This window comes from Phyllostomus hastatus, unplaced genomic scaffold (genome assembly GCF_019186645.2).
Source record: "Phyllostomus hastatus isolate PE091 unplaced genomic scaffold, TTU_PhHast_1.1 phas_contig_495, whole genome shotgun sequence".
Lineage (NCBI taxonomy): Eukaryota > Metazoa > Chordata > Mammalia > Chiroptera > Phyllostomidae > Phyllostomus > Phyllostomus hastatus.
The window spans coordinates 208,701-233,702 of NW_025333895.1; the positions used below are offsets into that span (position 1 = coordinate 208,701).

Genomic DNA, 25,002 nt, shown 5'->3' on the forward strand with positions numbered 1-25,002 from the left:
TCATTCATGCAAATGCTGATGGCACCCAAGTTGATTTGTAGGGGAAAAGTAAACTGATCTAGGTGCCAAAATCTGTAGCAAAATAGAAGTAATTCGAGTTTGGTAGTTAGTGTCGTAGGCTTTGACATATGAGAGTTTCCACTTTTTGCCCAGTACTGAAAAAGCTTTATGAAGAAAGATGTCTAATTATAGCATAATTTATAGTAATTAGTTATAGCCTAGTTTCCATCAATAAGGGAAAGGTTAAGGCAACCACAGTACATACAATGGAATATTAAATAATCATTAAAATCGTGTTTATGAAAAGCTTATGATATAATTTTTGAGAGAACACAATAGAAAATTGTATAGAGGCATGTTTACAACCATTTGCAAAACTGCAGATTGTCATTACTTTTAAATCTGGAAGGACTGCTACACATGTTAACAGAAGTGGTATTTTGTTGTTGGGAATAGAAGCATTTATTTATTTAAAAAATGTTTTTCCACCATGACATGTGTATAACCATGCCCTTTTTTCATAGGTAATGAAAAGATTAGTAGTCTTTTGAACTGTCACTAAATCTCTTGGGAAAGAGCATGGTCCAGGATGAAAAATGCCCGAAGACTGACAAACTTGAAGAGGACGCCAGCTGCCCCTAGTAAGCACCATTGCTGGGTCTAATTGTTCTTATGCCCACCCCCATCTACTTGCATCAAGGCAGAAACCTTTCAAGCACAAGTTCCTGGTGCCTCAGAGAATAGTCCCTCTTTTCAAAATAACTGCAGCAAATGCTTATTGCCACTAGCATTTGTTTATATCCAACTGTTGAATGGGGCCTCAGCCTTTCTAAGTATATGCAGGAAAAAAAGAAAGCCACATTTTTGTTTCATTTATCCTTACATTGTTACCTCTTAGAATTGGGCACATAGGGATCCACTTAAAGATGGTTACTGAATCATAGTGAAGCTGGCAATGTTTTTTCCTAACAAACAACTAATAATAGATAATCATTATTACATTATAGAAAGATTGACTAGCTTCCATTTCTCTACAAGCCAATTGTGAAACAAGAACTAAGAACAAGTAGTTAATTCAGGGGGACTGAAAGAAATAGCAAGGAGAAAGTGGGAAAGTATAATAAGGAAAGTAAGGCTATAAGTAAAGGACATTATCAACAAAAGGATCACCCAGGCAGCCGAAGCTAACACCACTAGAATTCCACTCGCCTCAAATCCGTCCACTCTTGGGTGATGGAGCTGAAACATTTATGAGCATCTCCTTTTATATTTAACAGAGGACTGCTGGGGGTGGTTGTAGAGGGGGGAGAGTATTTCTGGCACTTTTCACTGGCTGAATGTATAGGCAAATTGAGCCCCACTGGCCAGAGAAAGTCCTCAAGGAAATAAAAATACTGGTCATTCAAGTTCTAGCCAGAATGCACTGGAATGGCAAGATAAACAGTGATGAGTGGGGAATTTGCTTCCTGCCCTATCCTGATCCTTCCATGTCTTGCTACAGATTCTTGGAGATAGTGGCCACAGGTGTGAACTGAGGCACAGACACCAATGCAACATAGGCAGATGACATGAGGGTCCAGGCTAGTTGATTCCCAAATTTACTTTGGCTCTGTCCACTAAGGCTTAATGCCAAATTTGCAGAGGGTCTACCCAACCTGAGAACTTTCTTGTGCTTGGCAATAATTTGCTCCAGTCACTTGATGTCCCATGGTTGGGCACTCAGTCTCCTCTACACCCCAGAAGCTTGCCAGCAGCTCCCTGAATCCAGCTAAGCACTGCACTGTAACTCTTCTAATGGAATCTGTCAGAGGCTCCATGTGGTGCCATTATACACCATGGATATTTCCAGCACCGTGGGTTCTGCCAATTTAGATGATCCAACTAGTAGGGTCCCTTATACACAATTTGAACCAGCTGCAAAGCCCTACTTAAAATTGGCAGTCTATCAAGTCATTTGGCAAACTGGGCAGATCAGTATTCCAGGTGCGATGTGTGCTATGTCTGCAAAATCGGAAGAGGCCTACAAAATGCTCTGAAAGAAGCAACAACTCATCCTTCACTTTCCCGTTAGAATCCTGCCTCTCATCTATCTCATTGTAAGCTCTTCTGTGTCTATGCCACGTGGCCTGCGAAAGGTCTTTCCTCTGACATTAAGCGCCTCAGCCCTTAATCCAAGGTGTCACCTTCCTGACTCATTATCCACTTTGTCCAAACACACCACACACACTTAGGTCTGTGCCTTGCAATCTGCCCCTGTCTGTACTGCTTGCTTACATAGCTCCCTAAATCTCGTATCAAAGTCTCTTTTTCTGTTTGACCTACCTAACTAGCCACGCCATGGGGTTTTCCTCTCCAGTGAGCCAAGTGTCTAGCATGTTCTTCTCAGGGAATAGAGCAGCTATAGCCAGTCTAGCTCATGGCCCACTGTGACCTTGCTAAACGGCTCCTGGCCAATATCCTGGGAATAGGATATCTCTGGCTTTTTTTTTATCTCTGGCTTTTGCCTAGAATGCTGTTGGACTTCAACATTTCTGAGCTGACAGAGTCTCCCAAGTCCTCTGCTCTGACGTACATGCTTGTGGCAGAAGTACAGGCATCACAGCTAGAAAGGAGTTGTGAGGATAGAAGCTTTGCTGTATCTACCACCCCTTAAACCCCAACACCAAAAAGGAAAAAATAAACACCAAAAGAGAATTATCTCAAGCTATAAATACTTAAATTCTTTTGAATTTACTGATTTTAGAGAAAGAGAGAGAAAGGAAGAGAGAGAATTCACACATGGTAGAAGCTTCCGTTTGTTGTTTCACTTATTGATGCATTCATTGGTTGATTCTTGTATGTACCACCCTGCTAGGGGTTGAATGCACAACCTTGGCATAACAGGATGACATGCTCACCAACTGAGGTATTGACCAGGGCTATATATACTTCTTTATCTTATGTATCTAACAGCTAAAAATCACTGACAATAAATTATCATTTTCTTCAAAAGGTCAATTTCAAAGAACAAGAAACTTTTCAATTTTGAGTCAATTGTTATCGATTGTGTGTGTCAACTTTTTTCCTATTTGCAAGTTTGCTTTCTTTGTGGGCTATTTTTTGCTTATTTTTCTTCCTCCTTTCTTTCTTCCCTCCCTCCTCCCTTCCTTCATTTTTCCTTCTTTTCTTCCTTCCTTGAAAATTATTTTCACTTGATGAAACAGAAACTTAATTTGTCAAGAAACAATAAAGCCTAAACCTCCAAAAAGGTGATTATCCCTATCTTTCCATTTTGCATTTAATAATGATCATTAGAGAGAAAAAACACAAAATCATTTCCTTTAGGTTACTGGTGGGGAGGTGCCCAATGAGATCCCTTTGAGTGGGATATGGTTCTACCTAAACTCTCAGAGGACGTTCAGTCATTTGGCTTTCTGTTTGGACCTGGTTAGAGCCACTCCTTCCTTGGTTAACCTCCCTGGAGTTTAACCTATGCCAGAGCATGCTTCAGGCTGGGAAAGCAGAGCTTGGGACTGAAGAGGGACTGAGGGTGTCTTGAGAGCCTTTGTCTATGGGCCCATTCCCTAAGGTTCCCAGCACAAACATCCCTCCCACAGGACATGTTTTCTAAAGGAATCAAGAGTGAAATTGGACAATTAATCCTCCAACTTGATGGATGTCTTTAACAGGAAAGTAGAAGTTCTGCTCCCTTACCCCCCAGGGTTCTCTCCTTGGCTAGTTATGTTCTTCCGTTCATGGCTCTGACACTGGTAGACAGCAGTGAGAGAGTCTGAGCCTTGTAGCTTTTCTTTTTGATGCCTAGACTGTCTAGGACCTTGGAAGCTGATATTAAGATCTCCTAAAGACAATCTGCAGACACACCCACCAAACATGGATCATCGATACAGGTAAGGTCAGTATTATGAATGGAATGGACAGTTTTTTCTCAGTAATATGTGAGTTTACATATGGGTATAGAAGAGGAAGAATTAGAAAGCTGATTTTGGCATGGAAGAGGGAAGAGAGTGAAAAAGACAGGGAGAGAGAAAAGAGGAGAAAGGGGAAGAGACACTGAGTAACAGGAGAATGAAGATACAGAGGCAGAGAGAGTGAGAAGAAGGAAGGAGAAAATGAGAGATAAAAAATAAAGTGAAGAGACAGACAGGAAGAAAGAAAGAGGTGAAAAGAAAGAAAAGTGACCCAAGACTTAAAGACACATACAGGGAGGCAGAGTCTTTCAGAAAGAATTTCCACTTGCTTTGGATTCTGACATAGAAAACCAGATCTGGACCACCTGTAATTTAAGCATTTCAAACCGATGAAGTGGTTACTCCATGAGTTTAAGGAAGACCTCACACTTTCAAACTCCCTCCCTCACTGCAGTTGGGAGAATGAATGAACAAACTAAGAGTTTCTTAGAGATCTTTACTGAGTAAAAATGTACATATATTAATGAGGGTTTTTTAAAAAAGAATATAGTATTATTCTTAGCATCTTTTCATTAAAAAAATGCCTCTCATCTGAAATTTAACAATGGGTACAGAAGTCTAGTTTTCTAAAGGTCTCTATGCCATGGTTGATGGCTCAGTGTACTCCCCACAGGGCACCCTTGGTGCAATAACATGGCTGAGGCATCATATTCGGCAGTCTGGTCCTCAGTGCCACAGATGCACACATTCTATTTGGTCAGTGAACACAGAAAAGGTACCTCACACTAACATACCTCATTGACAGTTTTTCTAATTCCCTTATTGACAACATATAAGGAATATATGAGAAACAAGTTTCCCAGTTTTAGTAATCAAACATACATATTCTTTATATGACAGCTAAGAATAATTACTACAGAATTCTTAATAGTCTCAACCATTCTTCGTCCCCAGCACACAGAGGAGGGCCATGAAGAAGGACAACCAGAGCAGCGTGTCAGAGTTTCTACTCCTGGGGCTGCCCATCCGGCCAGAGCACCAGGGTGTGTTCTTCGCCCTGTTCCTGGGCATGTACCTGACCACAGTGCTGGGCAACCTGCTCATCATCCTGCTCATCAGGCTGGACTCCCTGCCTGCACACGCCCATGTACTTCTTCCTCAGCCACTTGGCCCTCACTGACATCTCTTTCTCATCTGTCACTGTCCCTAAGATGCTCATGGATATTCACACTAACTACAAATCTATCCCCTATGCAGGGTGTATTTCACAGATGTATTTTTTCATATTTTTTACTTACCTGGACAGCTTCCTTATTACATCAATGGCATATGACCGATATGTTGCCATCTGTCACCCTCTGCACTACTCCATCATCATGAAGGAAGAGCTGTGTGCCTTGCTAGTGGCTGTGTCCTGGATCCTGTCCTGTGCCAATGCTCTGTCCCACACCCTTCTCCTGGCCCAGCTGTCCTTCTGTGCTGCTAATACTGTTCCCCCATTTCTTCTGTGACCTTGGTGCCCTGCTCAAGCTCTCTTGCTCAGACACCTTTCTCAATGAGTTGGTCATGTTCACAGAAGGGGTGGTGGTCATTACCTTGCCATTTATATGTATCCTGGTATCTTATGGCTACATTGGGGCCACCATCCTGAGGGTTCCTTCAGCCAAGGGGGTCTATAAAGCACTGTCCACATGTGGGTCCCACCTGTCTGTGGTGTCTTTGTATTATGGAGCAATGTTCGGACAGTACCTTTTCCCAACATTAAGCAATTTCATTGACAAGGACATCATTATGGCCCTCATGTACACAGTGGTCACACCCATGCTGAACCCCTTTATCTATAGCCTTAGAAATAGGGACATGAAACAGGCTTTTGGGAAACTTTTCAGTAAATTAACATTTTTCTGTCAGCAATAACTTTGATGTTTATTTCAAACATAACCTCATCTTTGTTGATCTCACAGACTTGATTTTCCATTTGAATATGTCTGAAAATTTTAAGGTGTCTTGAGACATAAGCCCTGAGACAACTGAAGGTATGTTGGACATACTCGGGAAATATCTGTGGACCAGAACTCCATTCTCTTGTTAACGGTGTTCTCCTTTATGAATAACTTTTGATTAGCAAATGCTAAATTAGTTTTCTTATTTCTGCATTTGTGGGCATAAATGATACAATAATAAACAGTTTGTCCCTTATTTGAGAAGATTTTTCAAAACTCTTATATTTTGGGACTATAATCTTAGGTTTTAACACACCCAGAATATTAAAAATTAGCCATATTATTTCACTACACAATTTATACAGACTAAATGGGTCTTTCTTTTCATTGTTTTGGGTCTATGCAAATCAAAGAATCCAAACTAATTGCCACTTAAATAAGAGGAAATGTATTACTCTCTGCCCATGGTATAAAATGTTACAACTATGAAGATGAAGATCCCTGTAGGAAACCAAGACCAGTCAGGTCTCCTCTTGGCCAGCACTGTGTGGCTGACATTGCTCAGGCCCCCACACCATCATTAGTGAAAGCACGTTTCATGCTGTCATCCTTTGCAAGTACAAAGGATGGAGCAATAGTATGTTTATAGTTGTTAGTGTGGAAAACAATACAATAATGATACAATTAATAAATAGCAGCACAAGAATAAATTCTGTGTTTTGTGTACTCACAACTTTAAACCTACTTTTGCCCCATGGTGTACAACCACATTATAGTGCACAGTCTGGGAACATGTCACTACTTTCCGACAAATGCCACACCAGTTCTGGCCCTGACTGTACCTTTCATGGGCATTCTACCTTGCCAAATGAAGAATGAAAGCAAAGCTTCTTAGGCTGTCATGTGCACAACAATTCCTGGAGAGCTTGTTAAAACAGAGGTTCCCTGAACCTACCGCCACAAATCCTGATCCTTCAGTAGTTCTGGGGTGGGGCCCCCAAATATGCACATATGATGCCCCCACATGATGCCCCCACTGAATACTCTCCAGTTCCATCCATGCTGTGGCTCTGTGAACTGCAACTTGAAGGGCCCTGGTGGAAAGAGTTAAATTGTGGAGGTTCTAAGATGCACATTCATAACATCTTACATGAAATCTAGGAGTGGGTGGAGGGAATCAAGGGAATGCTTAATTACTATAGTAGTAAATCTGTGGTTCATGTTGATATTTTCAGATTGATTCTGGTTGCAGTAAATTTCTTTTGCTGGTCTCTAATATCAGAAGTTCTCCTGGTTGGTGTGGCTCAGTAGACTGAGCACAGGACTGCGAACCAAAGGGTTGCCGGTTCGATTCCCAGTGAGGGCACATGCCTGGGTTGCCCACCAGGTCACCAAGTAGGGGTGCCATGAGAGGCAATCACACATTGATGTTTCTCTCCCTTTCTTTCTCCCTCCTTTCCCCTATCTCTAAAAATAAATAAAAGTATTTTTTTAAAAAGTTCTTTCCTGAACTACCAGGTTTTCTTTTGTCTTTCATATGTAATATAGATATATGAAATACTATATATCATGCTTTGTATCATCACACCAGACTATATGTTCAATGCAAAAGAGGCCGAAGTTTTGAAAAAAAATCACATCTTATATCCATTGGTGGCTTTTCTGTTTTCATGAAGCTTTGTGGGATTTCAGTATGACTTGTAATGTGCCTAATGTCACTCAAAAACATACTTTAATATTTTAACTAACAATTATTTCACACATGATGCACAATAAAATGTACATTTGCTTTAGAGCATTACTTGATTTCAGAGTACCTGTATACCCACAAAGGGACACTGGAGTTCTTGACAAGGCACTGAGCAATTCTGCTAGATGATGTCATTCGTGTCTAGAAGTCCTCACTTGACTTGCCATGCTTCTTGACACAGCCCACAAAACAGCATCTGTTTTGAATCCCATATTGCTGTTATGGGGCTCAGATTTGTACCCTAGTCTTTTCATCTCCTTTTTGTGTCTGCCCTATGAAAAATGCAATATGGTTACCCAACTTTACACGTAAATGTAAGACTTACTAGGACATAATAAGCAAGTAGAGTGACATTTAAGGCTGTGGTGATGCCCAAACTCTAGTCTGAGGTGTGAACTTGGAAATCAAAACATTTGAAAGAGTCTGATATTTGATATGTGTCAAATATTAAATAGCAACTTTGCCTTATTCATTTCATTCCACAGACTTAAACTTAGGCTACAAGTAAATGAAAACAATCTGCTTTGTGGCCTGTCTTTCCACAGGGTTCCACTTGGACTTGTGTTCTCCACGTATTTCCATGGGCATTTTCAAAGTTAGGTTCTTTTCTCTGCAAAGGAACAAGACACAGGCACAGAAAAACTGAGACAATGGAGTCCATTAAAAAGGATGTCTTTGGAGATACTGAAGTAGCCTTGATCAGACAACGAGCAAAGTAGAAGACTTCCAGGTTTAGTGTAATCTTTCATAGACTTTCACAGTAAAGCTTTGTTAATTCAATAAAAAATGACTAAAATTAACATTTTTAAATTTAAATTATTTTATTGTTGTTCAAGTACAGTTGTCCGTATTTTCTCCCCACCCTTCCCCCCATTCCCTCCAAACCTCCCTCCCTCCTTTGTTTCCACCCTCCCCCTTGGTTTTCTCCATGTGTCGTTTATAGTAGTTCCTGAAAACCCTTGTCCCCACTGTCCCCTCCCCACTCCCCTCTGGCTACTGTTAAATTGTTCTTAATTTCAATGACTCTGGTTATATTTTTTTTTATTTTCCTTTTGCTGATTATGTTCCAGTTAAAGGAGAGATCATATGGTATTTGTCCCTCACTGCCTGGCTTATTTCACTTAGCATAATACTCTCCAGTTCCATCCATGCTGTTGCAAAGGGTATAGGCTCTTTCTTTCTCTCTGCTGCACAGAATTCAATTGTGTAAATGTACCATGGTTTTTTGATCCATTCCTTTGCTGATGGGCACTTAGGTTGCTTCCAGCACTTGGCTATAGTAAATTGTGCTGCTATGAACACTGGGGTGCATAGGTTCTTATGAATTGGTGTTTCAGGGTTCGTAGGTACATAATCCCAGCAGTGGAATTGCTGGATCAAAAGGCAGTTCTATTTTTATTTTCTGAGGAAATTCCATACTGTTTTCCACAGTGGCTGCACCAGTCTGCATTCCCAAAAACTTAACATTTTTAAGTATATTGATTTATTGATACTGTATGTATTCTATGTCTATATTTGCATACAAAAATGCAAATATTATAAATTATTGTAGAAAAAGAAAGCTTTAACATACAGTTCAAATAAATCCCATTTATGTAAATAAAAATTTATGAATAGAAACCGTTTTAGGACAAAAATAATAATGGAAGGTTGAGTACTTTATGCTTTGTTTTCATTTTTACGTTGTTTGCAGTTCCATCATGAACCAGAATTCATTTCATAAGCAGCAAACCAAAAAGGAGTATCCACTGGGGAGAAAACCCCCTCTTCACACCCCCCAAGTTATGAGCTAATCAGGAGGAACACAAATCTGGCAGGGAAGGGCAGGAAGGAGGTCTTTCCACATCTTCTTTTGGGGTCACACTTGCAGGGCATCCACCCTGATGTTCTTTCTAAGGACAGTGTTTCCTCAAAGTCTACCCATCTGCCTCAGAATTACCTGGAGCCCTGATCTCATGAATGAGCATTTCTGGAGGTACAGCATCTTTAATAAGCTCGCAGGTGATTATGCTGAACATCAAAGTTTAGGGACCACTGCCCTAGGGCATCTGTCCTGGAGGGAGTAGAAGAAGACTGAGCAATTAAGATGTGTTTAATGCAGGTCTCTTACCAAGAACCTGTTGCTTTGTCCCTTGGGTCCTTTCCCTGGTAGATAGAGAGGAGTCTTCCCATCTACATTTCTGAAGCTGGTGAATTGAGAAGCATGAACCCCAGGCTTGTGCTGTTTCCCTCTGATATCAGTGAGAGGTTTAAGAAGCAGAAGACCGGTTCCTGGGTGTCCCGCTGAGAAGCTGAAAGACTAGTCCCTACTCCAGGAGGCTAGATGACTTCAGCATAACGTTCAGAGCAGAACTGGGTCCTTTGTCAGGAGCAGGTGCATGCATGCCTGCGTGTGTGAGTGTACACAGGTGCTCATCACTTCTCTGTGCTCTTTCTGAAGTCACTTCTTATTACTACTTCCTAAAGACAGGGATATCACAATCACCACTGGCCAGCAACTCCCACACCTTTAACGCTGAGCCTTGGGAAAAGGAAGAGTAGAGACAGCTGCCTGCTCGATGATGTCCTGCCTGTAATCCCTAGGACAGTTCCATACCCTCCTCAAAAGCATCAAACCTTGGGCCTAGGAAACATCTACAACCTCAGTTACATTTGCCTGAGTTCCACTGAAGACACTGCGTTTCTTCACTAGAGAACTTTGCATTTTATATTTAATTGAATCAATATCACTTAATATAGGACATCTCCCAGGATCAAACATTTATTGATTATACTTTTCTCATTGTCCTTTCATCCCCAGCTGACAGAGGAGGTCCATGAGGAGGGACAACCAGAGCAGTGTGTCGGAGTTCCTCCTCCTGGGGCTGCCCATCCGGCCAGAGCACCAGGGTGTGTTCTTCACCCTGTTCCTGGGCATGTACCTGACCACGGTGCTGGGCAACCTGCTCATCATCCTGCTCATCAGGCTGGACTCCCGCCTGCACACGCCCATGTACTTCTTCCTCAGCCACTTGGCCCTCACTGACATCTCTTTCTCATCTGTCACTGTCCCTAAGATGTTAATGAGCATGCAAACTCAGGATCAATCCATTCCCTATGCAGAGTGCATAGCACAGATGTATTTTTTCATATTTTTTACAGACCTGGACAGCTTTCTTCTCACTTCAATGGCATATGACAGGTATGTGGCCATCTGTCACCCCCTCCACTACATGACCATCATGAGAGAAGCACTCTGTACCTCACTAGTGGCTGTGTCCTGGATCCTGTCCTGTGCCAGTGCCCTGTCCCACACCCTTCTCCTGGCCCAGCTGTCCTTCTGTGCTGACAACACCATTCCCCATTTCTTCTGTGACCTTGGTGCCCTTCTCAAGCTGTCCTGCTCAGACACGTCCCTCAATGAGCTGGTCATTTTCACAGTAGGAGTGGCTGTCATTACTCTCCCACTAATATGCATCTTGATCTCTTATGTCCACATTGGGGCCACCATCCTGAAGGTTCCATCTACCAAGAGCATTTGCAAAGCCTTGTCCACATGTGGCTCCCACCTCTCAGTGGTATCTCTTTATTATGGAACAATTATTTGGCTCTATTTTTTCCCTTCATCCAGCACCTCCAGTAAAAAAAACATAATTGGCTCTGTGATGTACACAGTGGTCACTCCACTGCTAAACCCTTTCATTTATAGCCTAAGAAACAGGGACATGAAGGGGGCCCTGGAGAAACTCCTCAACAGGCAACCATTTTGTCTCAACAACATTTGCTCATCTCTATAACAGACACATTTATTCCCAGATGCCAGACCCCCAAACTTGAGCCCCACAGTCTTGAGCCCTGCATGGAATAAGTGCTTGGTAAGTTATTGATAAGTCAAATTACATTCTGGTACAGGTATTCTCTCTTTTCCTTGCAATTCTTTAGTATAAATCATGAGCTCTAACTTGATATTATTGATCATGACTCTTGTCCATTACAGTGAGAAACTGATAGCTAGTACAATTGACGTCTTTTCTCTCTTATTTCCTGGGAATTTATTAGTTATTTTAAAAACAGGTTTATTGAAGTAAAATTGATATATAAACATTGTATAATATATAGTGTACAACCTGATGCTTTGATATGTACACATTGTGAAATAATCACAATTAAGCAAATGAATGTATCTATCACCTCCACATAGATATCCTTTCATTTTACTGCTCTGTGGGTGATGAGAAGACTTAATTTAAGATACACCCTCCTAGCAAATAAAAGTGAAAAACACTGCATTGTTAACTGTAGCTGCCATGCTGTACATCGGCTCTCAGGAACTACTCATCCTGCATGCCTAAAATGCTGTCCATTATTCTAAGTGAAATAAGTCAGACTCAAAAGAGATAAATACTGCATGATCTCATTTATATGTGGAATCAAAAACAGTCAAATTCATAGAAGCAGAGAATAGAAGGGTGGTTTCCAGAGGGTGGGGGTGGGAAGTTGATTGATGTTGGGAATTTATTAGTTTTTGTGAGTTGTTGGAAGATATTGGCTAATAGGGCTCCCTTGGCACCTGACAGGTTGCAGAATTGGGAATTTGTAAATTATCTCCTTTCCTTTCCTCACTTCCCATTCAGTGCTCTTTCTGTATTTTTTGTTGGTATTGGAGACGATGGTGGGGCAGGAAAAGAAACTGCATAGTGTCCCTTGTAGCTCCAGGAAAATACCCACAGTTATGAGTTCAGCTGCTCCATGTATCAATCTCTTCAGTATCTGTCTCTCTGGAAAATCACTTCCGCTCAGCTGAATGACCCCTGGTTTGTATTATGCACCCAAGTAATCTAACTTCACTGCCATCTAGTGAGGGACCACACAGTTCTCTTCAGGCTGTACTTAATTAAGAATAAACAGGATCACAAGTACTCGTGAGATCCAGCACCATGTAGCTATAAGGGAGAAGCCAGATCCCAACTGTGAACTGTACCTATCAGAGTGTGTGTGGCCTCAGGCAATTTACTTAACTCCCCTGACTATCAATTTCTTCTTCTGGGTAAATTGAGAAACTACTAAGACATCTAATATATTTTTTATTTGAAATAAATGAAATGCCAAATTTGGCTTAGCATTACAAATGACCTACAGCAATGAATATTAGCTTTCCCTACCTACGCATGAGGTGAATTTTGGAGAACTTGCATAGATAATGCCTGAGTTATGGTAAGCATGGCCATGGCATGGGGAGCAAGTCATGTAAATTACCACCACAATTCAAAGTCCATCAGCTGTCCTAGGACACAGCAACGCATCTTCTCTGGCTTGAACTAGAACCAATGACTTTAGGAATGATGGATGAGTGAGTTGTTAGGTGGGTAGATGAGGAAAGACAGATCAGAAGAGAATCTTATTCTCTACTCTCAATATTCACTCAGCATTGCCCTGGACCTGGAGCTGATGGTCTGCCTTTCAGCATCCCAGCTTTTTTTAATGTGGAAAAACAAAGAGTGCCCACTGCCCCCACCCTACTCTACTAAGCTGCAGGCATGAAGCTTAAGAGACAAAGTCTCTTTGTCTACAGGTTCAGTCTCAACCACTTCCAGAGCCAAAACAAAACTTGAACGAGGCTGGAGACTGTCTTGCTAGTCTAGAGGAAGCAGGCTTTGGATGGCCTGGACACACCCATGAATACTTGGCTGGGTTTCTCTGCTAGCACTCCAGTTCTGTTGTTTGGATCTCTGATCTTCTGTCGGGCCCTGTCAGACCCATCCTTCAAAGGGGTACCACTGTCATTCATATTTTTAGCCATGGACTGGTGGCATTGCTCTGAGTGGAGTTTTCTCAAGAAATGCCAAGCCCACTCACCTGTTGGGAAGTGTTTTATCACCACCTGTCATGCTAGATCGGCCTTCCCTGGTTGTAGACAGCAGCCCAATGCAAACTGGCAGTTGCAATACTGATTCAATACATATGTAGATCTTCTGGAAATGGCTTTGGAAGTACGCAGTTTATCTGGGGCATCTCCCCTCAGCCATGCCAAAGCTAGCTCATGACCTTCTCTGGTGAACACACTTCACTGGGTTTAGAACAAGGTGTGCTACAGTTTTCAAAATTGTGTGTGATGTGGTCACAAGTTTTCAAATACTTGTGGAAGTTAGTAAGCACTGACACTTCAACTGACCAGTTTGTGTCCTTCACAAAAATTAAAGGTAACATTAACCTTTCAAAGTGTAACAACCATAGACAGACTTTTCTCAGGGGAGAAGAACCACAGTATCACAGAACTAGGCACTCCAGCATTCACATTGGAGCTTTGGATGATATATTACTATACACATAAAATTTTAACTCAGACATATAAATTTTAAAAGTAAAAATGGTTCTATTTTGTCACATATGTAAAGTGGAGACTTACTAAATTAGAATCATTTGGCTTTCAAGGGAAATATAGAAAACCCTAAGTGTTGCACTTACTATTATCTTTGAAGATTCTTTTTTGGGGAGGGGGGAGCAGCTGTAAATGAAATCAGGAGGAACCTCAAGTATACATAAAACTTAATGTACTTGTCATTAAGGATAAAGTGTTGGAGTGAATACCAGAAAAATAATGAGATTTTCCATTTCTTATTGATTCTGTAATTCAATAGCCATTTAGGAAGTTAACTACTCTATGTCAGTAGGCCTAGCCTTGGTCACAGAGCTGGATAAAGACATGACCTCCATGCTAACAAAGGGAACATCCTAGAGACAGGTGAACTCAAAAATATGTATGAGTATTAAAAAGTGCTTTCATATAATACTACTAATAATAACTGCTTATTATGCATATTTACTACGGGTCAAGCACTATATTAAAAGCTTTATCTGTATCATCACTTTTAATCCTCATAATAATCCTATGAAGCATATACTATTGTTATCTGCATGTCTCAGTTGAGGAAACTGAGGCTTAGAGACAATGACATACTTACAATCAATGGTAATAGCGCAAAGGAAGATATGGTCAATGCTGGCTGTATATCAGCAAAAGCTTTACAGGGGAAGTAGTTCTTCAGGTAAGTGTTAAAGGATGCTCAGGATTATAACAGAAAGTGGCAGAAATGGCAGTCTAGGCAGAGAGAACAGAGGGAACTGGGGCACTGAAATACCACGGAAATATATGTGTGAAGTGATTCAAGTCACTTCATGTGACATGTACTTGAACATGTACAAAGGTCCCGTGGACAAAGACAACAGGGTGGGGATTCAATGTGTGTGTGTGGGGGGGGGGGAACAGGGGAGAGTAATGGGGGAAAGGGGTACAAGTGTACTTGAGCAATAAAAAAATTAAACAATAAAAATAAAAATAAAAATAAAAATTATATGTGTGTATGAGTCGGTGGAGCATCAAGAGATGAGCCTAGGCAGGCAGACAAGGACTATGTTATGTAGGGGCTACAGTACCCTGTTGGGGAGCTTAGATGCTGCCTTGCACGGAATGGAGCGCTGTTGCCTGGGGATGGGATGAGGTAGAGATTAAACATGGGGTAGGCTATGTCTGTGTTACCAATGTATACGATGGTTTGGCAATGGATTGGAGAGCCTAGGGCCAGGGAGCTCAATCAATATATCCAGGTAACAGGTGATGTACGTTTGAACAGAGACAGCTGCACAGGGGATAGGTAAGAGAATATCTCTAAAAATAGACTAGACCTGATCTTGGTAATCAATGGGAACTAGGTGGTAGAATAAAGAATTGTTCTTGATCTCTGGCTCTGAACTGATATTTAAGAACACAGTGGAAGGCTAGGTAGGCACTTTCAGTAATTTTGATTAGGTTTAACAGTCTTAATGAAGCAAGGAAACAAGTTTGTGACCACCTGCTTTTGAATAAAGGGTTCCAAGCAGGAGGAAGGCAAATACCCTAACTAGGCAAGAGGCACCAGGAAGCTCTTCATCCCCACCACCATCCACACTGATCCTCATGAAAAGCACATCTCACTCCCATCACACCACCAAAATGCAAAGATTTATAAATAATTTGTACTTCAGTGTGAATCATTTTAATGTCAACACTACATTAAACTTGTTTGAAATCAGTGACCTTAAAGGAATAGAGGTGTGAACTTTGGGATTGGGAGTGAGTGTAGCTGGGTGTACCACGGGAGGAATACATTTGGAACTTGGAACACAGTGGTAATTATTTTGGCTGGGTAGGAGCTAAGGATGTTATACTACTGAACAGTGATAGTCAACAGTGCCCCTTGGTGGACCTTTGCAATATGGGGGTCACCGAAGTAGACACCGAGCCTCATCTCCTAGTTTGCTTGGGGCCTGTGGCAAAGAATTTAAATCTAGACCTAAACAGGATTTAAACATGTACTGCACTGTCAATAGATTAAGACTCCCTGAGGGTCCACCAGGCTGACTGAGCAGTTTGAGCAGCAGGTTCAGGATGTCAGAGGGGACATGGACAGCAGGGACAGTGTGAGTCTGTGTCCAGCAATCTCACACCTCAGCCTCCCACATGTTTGCAAACTGTCATCAGAGGCCGTAGAACTCTGCTGAGAAACCTGCTCCTGAAAGAGCTAATCACGAGAAGTGGAGGGCATTTTCTTGCCAGCTCAAAGGACAGAAGCCAGCTGGAGGCCATTGGCTCAGAGGAGACTCCCAGTGGCCCGCAGCATGTAGAACAGTAGACAGCAGTCAAATGAAAGGAGAGCTGTAGACTGAGGAGACAAGAGCAGTAGGACCCCAAGGTTGCTGCAGCTCTGGTTACGTGAGAAAGCTCTCCTCACCCATTCAAGGACTCCGAGAGAGAATATCTGGAATGGAGATCTAGGGAGAAGAACAGAAGTCCTGTTCCAGGTCACCTAACATACGGAATCCCCAAGCACTAAGATGTGGCACACTGCACTCAGCGAGTCACATTCGTGCTTGCCAACTCCTGACACCTGGGGCAGTTTGATTCCATAAAAGATGTTCCATAATCATTTGTTGAAAGAATACAGAAATTGTGAAACATTTTAAGATACGCTGGGTCTTAGAAACAAACTGCGATAAGGAGAGAGGTGTAGGTAGCCCAGGGACACCTGGTCATACCAGAGAGATGCAAAAAAATTGAAATTATATGGCCCTTAATTTTAAAAAAATAATATTTGAAATATGTATAAGATTCTTGGAGGCAGAACAACACTTATGTGAGTATAAACGTACTTTTGTCTGTCCCTGCAATGAATTTAAGCTGCTGATGCCCCTTTTAGAGCAGAAGGCAAATAAGAAAAGAGGGTCGCAGCGTTCCTACTGACCAGCCACAAAAACAACACAGGCTTCATGGAGCACTTCCGACCAGCTGGAGAAGAGGCAGTGCAGGAGCTCTCAATGCCTCCTGGGGAAGTCCTGGCAAACCACAGGAAGTGGGGCGGCTGGCACGGAAATCTAAACACTGAATTTTAACCTTCTGGTGGGGAACTCATCACCTATTCTGCCTCTCCTGGAACGGAAACTCTATCCTTCTTCTTCCTTTTTTTTGGGGGGGTGGGGGTGGGGTGGGAGGGTCTTGACCTCCATTTAAGTGCTATAAGCAAGATTTATGCTCTGCCCAATTTTCTGTAATTGACAAACTAATAATCTAGAATGAATGTGTCATGGAAGTAGGAACTGTGTCTTGTTCTGTGCTATATCCCTAGCATTTATAACAGCTCCCAGCACAAAGTAGGTGTCTGGTATATATTTGCTAAAGGACTGAATCTCAGAGAAAAGATTTCTGACTTTTTGAGTAGTGGAAGGATGAAGAGAGACAACAGTGATAATAACAGCTATCATTTATTGAAAACTTACTATTTATTTACTAGCCACTATACCAGATGCATTTCATAGTTTATCTCAGCTAATCCTCCAAGTCACCTTATTAGGGATTATTATCTCCATTTAGATAAGAAGACTAGCTCAGAGAGGTTAGCAACCTTATGACTAGTGTGTGGTAGACCCAAAACTGAAGCCAGGGTTGTCTGGCTCCAAGCCTATGTCTTTTCATTAAAGGTTGCTACCACTATATCTAAGAAGAAAAAACTCTCCCATGACTGAGGAGCCTCCTAAGGGCCTCCTTCATGTCCTTGTTCCTTAGGCTGTAGATAAAGGGGTTCAACATGGGGACCACCACAGTGTACACTGCTGCTGCTGCAATGTCCTTTTCTTCAGAGGCAACAGAAGGAGGGCACAGGTAGGCACCAAAGAGGGTCCCATAGAACACACAGACAACGCAGAGATGAGAACTGCAGGTGGAAAAGGCCTTGCCCGCCCCACCAGGAGTTCGCATCCTCAGGATGGCCGATACAATGTGGATGTAGGAGACGACAATGCAAATAAAGGGGACGATGAGTACTGTGCCTCCTAAGGCAAAAAGCATCAACTCGTTGACGTGGGTGTCAGAACATGACAGCTTCAGGACAGGAGTTATGTCACAGAAAAAGTGAGCTATTTCCCCCACAATGCAGAAGGACAGCCGAGCCATGAGGAGGGTGTGAGTCAGGGCAACAGTGTGCGTGAGGACCCAGCACAAGGCAAGCAGCAGGGCACAGACTCTGGGGCTCATGACTGCAGAGTAGTGGAGAGGGTGGCAGATGGCCACATAGCGGTCGTACGCCATTACGGCCAGGAAAAAGCTATCCAGGTCACCAAACATCAGAAAGAAATACATTTGTGTGAGGCAACCAGCATAGGAGATGGTATGACACTGAGTCTGAACATTCACCAGCATCTTGGTAACTGTGGAGGATGTTAAACCCACATCAACAAAAGACAGATTAGCCAAAAAGAAGTACATGGGGGTGTGGAGGTGCGGGTCAGAGCTGATGGCCAGGATGATGAGCAGGTTCTCCGTCAAGGTGATAAGATACATACACAGGAAGATACCAAAGAGTAACTGCTGTTGCTCTGGTGACCCAGATATTCCTCGGAGGAAAAATTCAGAGAGGCACGATTGGTTTTCCATGACTCTGGAGCATCGGAAGTTAGAAAGGACAGTTAGAGTGCTACATTTCTTCTAGAATTCTGCATGTTGCTGACTTCCAAATCTTCTAACTCCTAAATCTCCCTTTAAATTCATTGGTATCCCCAATCCTGACTTTACCTCCAATCTGACTCTAGATTCTTCTTTTTCTCTCTTCCTTGGGACTCTCACTGTTTTTTTCCCCCCCTTTCCTCATCCTTCCCTCTGATCAATCTTTTATACAGAGGAAACTCTGCTAAGGAGGCACTAGGCATGTTCAATGCTGGGGATTACCACGTCTTGAACTAGGTCCACAGCCCCATATCAATTTCATCATTGCAGTGACATGGACACATGAGTACACTGAGGTGAGCTAGATCTTACACGCTCCTGGTAGCCCCTATAGCCATACAAAATTCTTTTTAAAACACTTATAATATCTCATTTTAGAGTGAAAGGCATATGAAGGACGCATGTCCCTTTATCCCTTCATCATTTCTCCTGAACTAGAGAAGATGGAGTTCTGCATTTTCTTCACTGTTTGCATTATTGTCCCTGCCATCACCATCACCTTGTAGCTAACATCTACCAGCCACTTTTTACATGTCAGGTGCTCTACTAAGCACTTCATACAGACTGCCTCCTGGAACCCTGAAACAATGCTGGGCAGCAGAGACTACTGTTATTGTCTTTGTACAGAGGAGAAAACTGAGGATAAAGATGCTTGAGTAATTTGCACATGGACCCACAGCTTGTAAATATTTCAGACAGAATTCAAACTCAGCCTTGACACCATAAATTGTATCATCAATCAGTACAGATAGAAAGTGATTTTTTATCACCAGAGTTGTATTAATCCCTCAGTATTCCTAGTTTAATATCTTTAGCTTCACTTACCCTTCCTATCTTGTATATTTGTCTTCTACAGAAAAACAATAAAGTTTAAGAACTAGTACAGCCCATAGGATCTGGTCCAAATGTCCCCATATATTGGTCTGTGGACCAGTTTAATCAACCAAGTGAGATGCTTATTAACAAAACAGAATCCTCAGACTTACTGAGTTAAATTCTCTAGGATACAGTCTGGGTATATGTATTTAAAACTGAAAATGAAAACTAAACCCTCCTCAGGTATTGTAATGCTCAATAAAGCTTAAGAAAAATTCACTTAGTTCAACTCTTCATTTGATTCACAGATGAATAAGCTAAGCTTCAGAAAAGTGATTATAAAAACAAAACTTAAGGTTCAAAAGAGTAAAGTTTACACTGTGCCTTGGAGAAAGACATGACACAAGGATCAGGGTATCCAGACTCTCAGACCAGTGCCCTTTCTGTTAAGTCAGCTGTTGTTTCATTTTTCTTTTTTTTTTTGTCTTTTAATTTTTTATTATTTTTTGTAATTAATATCTTATAGATCAAATATGTTCTTATTCCCAATTTCTATTCAAAGTCCACACCTAAAGAAAAACTTACCTCCAAAGTGATGAAAGATTTACTAAGGCAGCCATGGCTGGTGTAGCTCAGTGGACTGAGTGCCAGCCTAAGAACCAAAGGGTCTCTGGTTTGACTCCCAGTCAGGGCATGCGCCTGGGTTGCAGGCCAGGTCCCCAGTGTGGGGTTCATAAGAGGCAGCCACACATTCATGTTTCTCCTTCTCTTTTTCCCTCCTTTCCCCTCTCTCTAAAAATAAAGTAAATCTTTTTTTTAAGACTTTATTTATTTATTTTTAGACAGAGGAGAAGGGAGGGAGAGAGAAAGAGAAACATCAATGTGTGGTTGCTTCTCACACATCTCCTACCAGGGACCTGGCCTGAAACCCAGGTATGTGCCCTGGCTGGGAATAGAACCAGTGACCCTTCGGTTCACAGGCCTATGCTCAATCTACTGAGCCACAACAGCCAGGGCCTAAAGTAAATCTTTTTTAAAAAGATTTACTGATGCATTGTTCATATTTTGCAGTACATACTTCAAACTTTAGCAAGAACAACATCTGAGAACTAAAAACAATGCATATTTATCTACCTCTGAACCCCACACTAATTGAGGAACATATCTCAGAGCTTTATAACTCATCTGAGAGATCAGAAAGTCACAAACTAAGTTATTTTCTCCCCTACTCCATCTCTCGATGGGGAATGTGATGCCTCATGAAGATCAGACTCCTCTGACTGGACACTTTCTAATAACCATGTCCTGGAAGGCAAGAGACTCTCTTTTAAGACACAAGTAATTGTGTATCTTGTCAAAAGGGGCATGACATAGACTGCCAAACAATGCCATGTGCTCCTGACATCCAGATCCTGCCTGCAGCAAGTCCATTCAATGCCACTGCGGTTCTCAAAGAGACTGCAAGTTATTTCACGGCAGAGGTGAGTCTCTTCTGTTACCTCTGTCAGCATATAACAACTTGATCAGACTATTCCTAGAGAAGTCCCTCGTCTATTGCACCAACCAGTCAACATCAGAAAATCCTTCAAATCCTCTAAAAAGGGTCCAAAACTCTCCATTGCAAGTCCAGCATTTTACCTTTTGTTCTTTATACTCAGGGGTCTTGTGCTAATATTCCTTGCCCCACCCTTTGGTTCTTCCTTTCCCAAAAAGGTTTCCCATCCTTCATCCTGCCTATAGCCTCAAAAAACTCTGTAGATCCCAGAGAAAACATTGAGGTGCTTCCAGAACCTTGGGGCAACCTCTGATCTGTCATCCCAGGGTAATGAGGTCCCTTAACTTACCTCCGCTGCTTCTTCAATTACTATGTCTGCTCACAGGTTAAGAACTCTCTTGGAGATGATGGGGAGATTATTGCAACGGCAGGACTTGCTGGCCTACAACTGTCTGTCTCGAGTTTCTCTTTTCACTGCTACTCTGGTACTGAGAAGGCACTGCAGACGTCCTTAATTTGGAGGAAGGAGAGAAGAGCTGAGATTCCTCCTGACAATCTTTGTGTTGGGACTAACTAAAATCACAGTTCAGGGTCAAGAATAATAAATACAGATGGTGAGTAGCCAGAAGCAAAAAAGTTAGGTTGCTAAACTAGGATTAAAAATAAGATTGGGCAAACAGGGGGAAAGAAAGAGACTAGGATTCCAGATGAGGAGCCCAAGAGATCAACAAAGGATTGTAAAGCCAAGCTGGAACAGAGAAGACATCAGCTGGAGACCAGAAGAAGAGGCACTGTCTTGAGTAGTTAAGATGATCTAGGACCCATGGTACTCTGGCCCTAGTCAACCCAGGTCTTCAGGAATTTTGAAGTATTTTATTTTGCATTTTGAAACCCAAACTGAGGACTCAGAAACAGGGAGCTGCTAGTTCTCAGGCTAATACTAGGAGGAGGGTGAACATGCTCTACTTTGGGTATTTAGAGACAGGGAATTATGGGACACAGTTCCCTAGAGCCTTGTTAGAGCTAACACTCACAACTGCCCAAATTCCCCTCTGTACTTCTCATAACAGACCAAATTAGTACAGTGCTGGCTTTATCTGAAATTTCTGAAAGCTTTACTTCTTTCTCTATGTTAAATGGTAAACATAGCTCATGACAAAAAAATAAAAAAGGACTCTGTGTAAATCAATCTCCTAGCTGCCCTCTTGCAACAAGACTTCTGTCCTTAAGCTCTTCCCTTATGAAATTCAAAAGTGCCAATATTCACATTAGTTTAGTTTAGTGGCATATGACATCTGTTTCTTAAATAGTTCTCATGCTTCTGGTTAAAGATATTACATTAAAGTCAAGCACTTAATTTCACTCTCTCCTAAAATTCTAATGAGAGTAAAATGACTTTTAAAAAGACATAAAATCCACAAGGACAGAGAAGAGTGGAAAGCAAATAATAACAACAGAATTTCAGATGTTGAAAACCATTGGATGAGGGAGTGGTAATCAAGACAATCTTTACATAGTCTTCAACTCAACTAAACTTCAGACAGTTTCTTCCTAACTATGGACCCTGCGCCTCCATTTTCTTACAGAGCTTTACTCTTGAAAACTTGTTAAAATTTTTCCCTGCTCATCTGAAATGTAAATCTTCTCTCAGGCTCTGGCCAGTTTTACAATCTAGGAATCTCTTCCTCAATGACCTGGGAACCATCCCTTTGAAATGTAATTATTAAGAAAGCACACCTATCTTCCAGTCTCTGTGGGAGGATGGGGACCTAACTTTGATGGACAGACAACAGACAGGCAATTAGCAAGCACAGATGGTGTAATCATTTGCTCAAGCCTCCTGGAACACCCTCCAGTATGTTGAAACTGGCTCAACCCAGCACTTCTGAGCTACCTTTTATTTCAAGGGAGTTGAGTTCCATCTCTCTCCCCAACTGCAATAGTCTTTAATAAAAGCTTCCCTGTCTAGCCCTATGTAGTACAATTTTTCTTTGACAGTGATAACAGAGTTAAGACATGGAAAAGGTTTTTTATCCATTTATTTACTGATGGGTACTTAGGTTGCTTCCAGCACTTGGCTATTGTAAATTGTGCTATGCACATTGGGGTGCAGAGGCTCTTTTGGATTGGTGTTTCAAGGTTCTTAGGATATAATCCTAGTAGTGGAATTGCTGGGTCAAAAAAGGCAGTTCCATTTTTAGTTTTGAGGAAATTATTCCATAATTTCCGTAGTGGTTGCACCAGTCTGCAACCCCACTAACAGGGTTGGTACATTTACACAATGGAATTCTATGCAGCAGAAAGAGAAAAGGAGCTCTGACCCTTTGCAACAGCATGGATGGAACTGGAGAGCATTATGCTAAGTGAAATAAGCCAGGTGGTGAAAGACAAATACCATATAATCTAAGCATTAACAGGAACCTCATCAACAAAATGAAAAAACAAACAAAGCATAGCCAAATACATTGAAATTGAGAACAGACTGGCAATGGCCAGAGGGGAGGGGGTATAGATAATGGGGGGAAAGGGTAAAGGGTTTACAGGAACTATTATAAAGGAAATATGGACAATAACAAGTGGAGGATGGAAACGGGAGGAAGATGGGGAGGGTTGGGGTAGGGGAGAAAGGCAGAAAACTGTACTTGAACAACAATAAAAAAATATTTTGTACAGCTAGCTATACAATGTGTTTGTGTTTTAAGTGTTATTACAAGAGTCAAAAAGTTAAAAAAAAAAGACATGGAAAAGCTGAATCCTACATTGGCAGTAGATAAAATAAAATAATCAATCTTGTCAACAGCTCCCAAATCTTCAAAAGCTCCCAAAACTGGAAGCCCTGATACCTCTGGATTCTGGCGTGAAAGGGAAATAAACTTAGAGGTGACAGCTATTTTAAAAGAAACTAGATCCCTGTATTTCCTTTTTTAGCCCATGCTACAGGAATACTGTCCCTCTCCTAAACCAGGAAAAGTTGGGAGGTTTACGTTCTGGAGAAGGTTGGGACTGGGGGATTGCCACATACAACTCAGATTAGTGATTACACACACACACACACACACAAACAGGAGAATTACACTAATTACATGATTATACATGCACATCGAATGCCGAATGTTGAAACCCACAGTCCTTTATTATGCTTTTGCTCCCAGATCTCTACCTTGAGTACAGAATATTTTAAGAATTTTCTTTAGAGTCTGACTAGCTGAACAGGAAAGAACCATAAACATAAGGCAGTGCGGGTCCGTCCCTTCCTCAAAAACGGCTTCCCAGCCAGACTACCCTACAGTGAAACTCAATGTTGATATCTCCACCTATAAGCACAGAGCTTCCAGCTAGTTTCCAAAAGCTTTACGGTGTTGCAGCATGTATCAGTAAAGCATGTGAATTTGAAGTGCAAGCTCCTTGAATTTTCCATATGTACATACCAATGTAACCACTCCCCAGGCCAAGACATATAACATTTCCTTCAAGCCAGAGGCTCCCTCTTATCCATGATGAGGCACTATCATCTTGGAGGTAAGCACTTTTGTGATGCATATCACCATAGGGTTACTTTTGCCTTAAAGTTCATGTAAAAAGAATCATATTGTATAACTCTTGTATTTGGCTACTTTAGCTCAACATTCATCTGTCAGACTCAATAATGTTGTTGCACATGGAAATTTGTTCTCTTTACTGCTGTGTAACATTTCATTATACAAATGAAACACTTTATTTTTCTGTTGATGGACATATGGATTGCTTCTGATTTGGCTATTATGAGTAAAGTTGAGAGAACATACTTAAACATGCCTTTTGTGGGTCTATATACTTATTTCTCTTGAGTATACCCCTAGATGTGATATTCCTGGGTAATATGGCAAACAATATTTAGCTTTAGTATATGTAGAAAAGTATTTTCCAAAATTATACAAATTTATATATATTATACAAAAATTATACAAATTTACACTCCCTCCCAAAATAATGGAGAGTCCTAGTTGCTAAATATTCTCAACAAAACTAGTAGTCAGTCTTTTTTCTCCAACATTTTACTACATTTTGAAAACACACAACAAATTTGATTTTTACAGTGA

At 41.5% G+C, this 25,002-nt stretch overlaps 2 protein-coding genes across 2 annotated transcripts; one reads left to right on the forward strand and one right to left on the reverse strand.

The window, feature by feature from the left end:
* Positions 1–4,878: 4,878 nt before the first annotated feature.
* On the forward strand, positions 4,879–11,377 carry LOC123823313 (olfactory receptor 1J4-like). The gene is given in 3 exon segments (XM_045845902.1): positions 4,879–5,037; positions 5,039–5,368; positions 10,409–11,377. Coding segments are annotated over 3 exon segments (1,458 nt in total).
* Positions 11,378–17,607: 6,230 nt separating this feature from the next.
* On the reverse strand, positions 17,608–18,543 carry LOC123823434 (olfactory receptor 1N1). Its single transcript, XM_045846163.1, has one exon. The coding sequence runs from the start codon at positions 18,541–18,543 to the stop codon at positions 17,608–17,610; it is 936 nt and encodes a 311-aa protein (XP_045702119.1).
* Between the last annotated feature and the right edge of the window lie 6,459 nt (positions 18,544–25,002).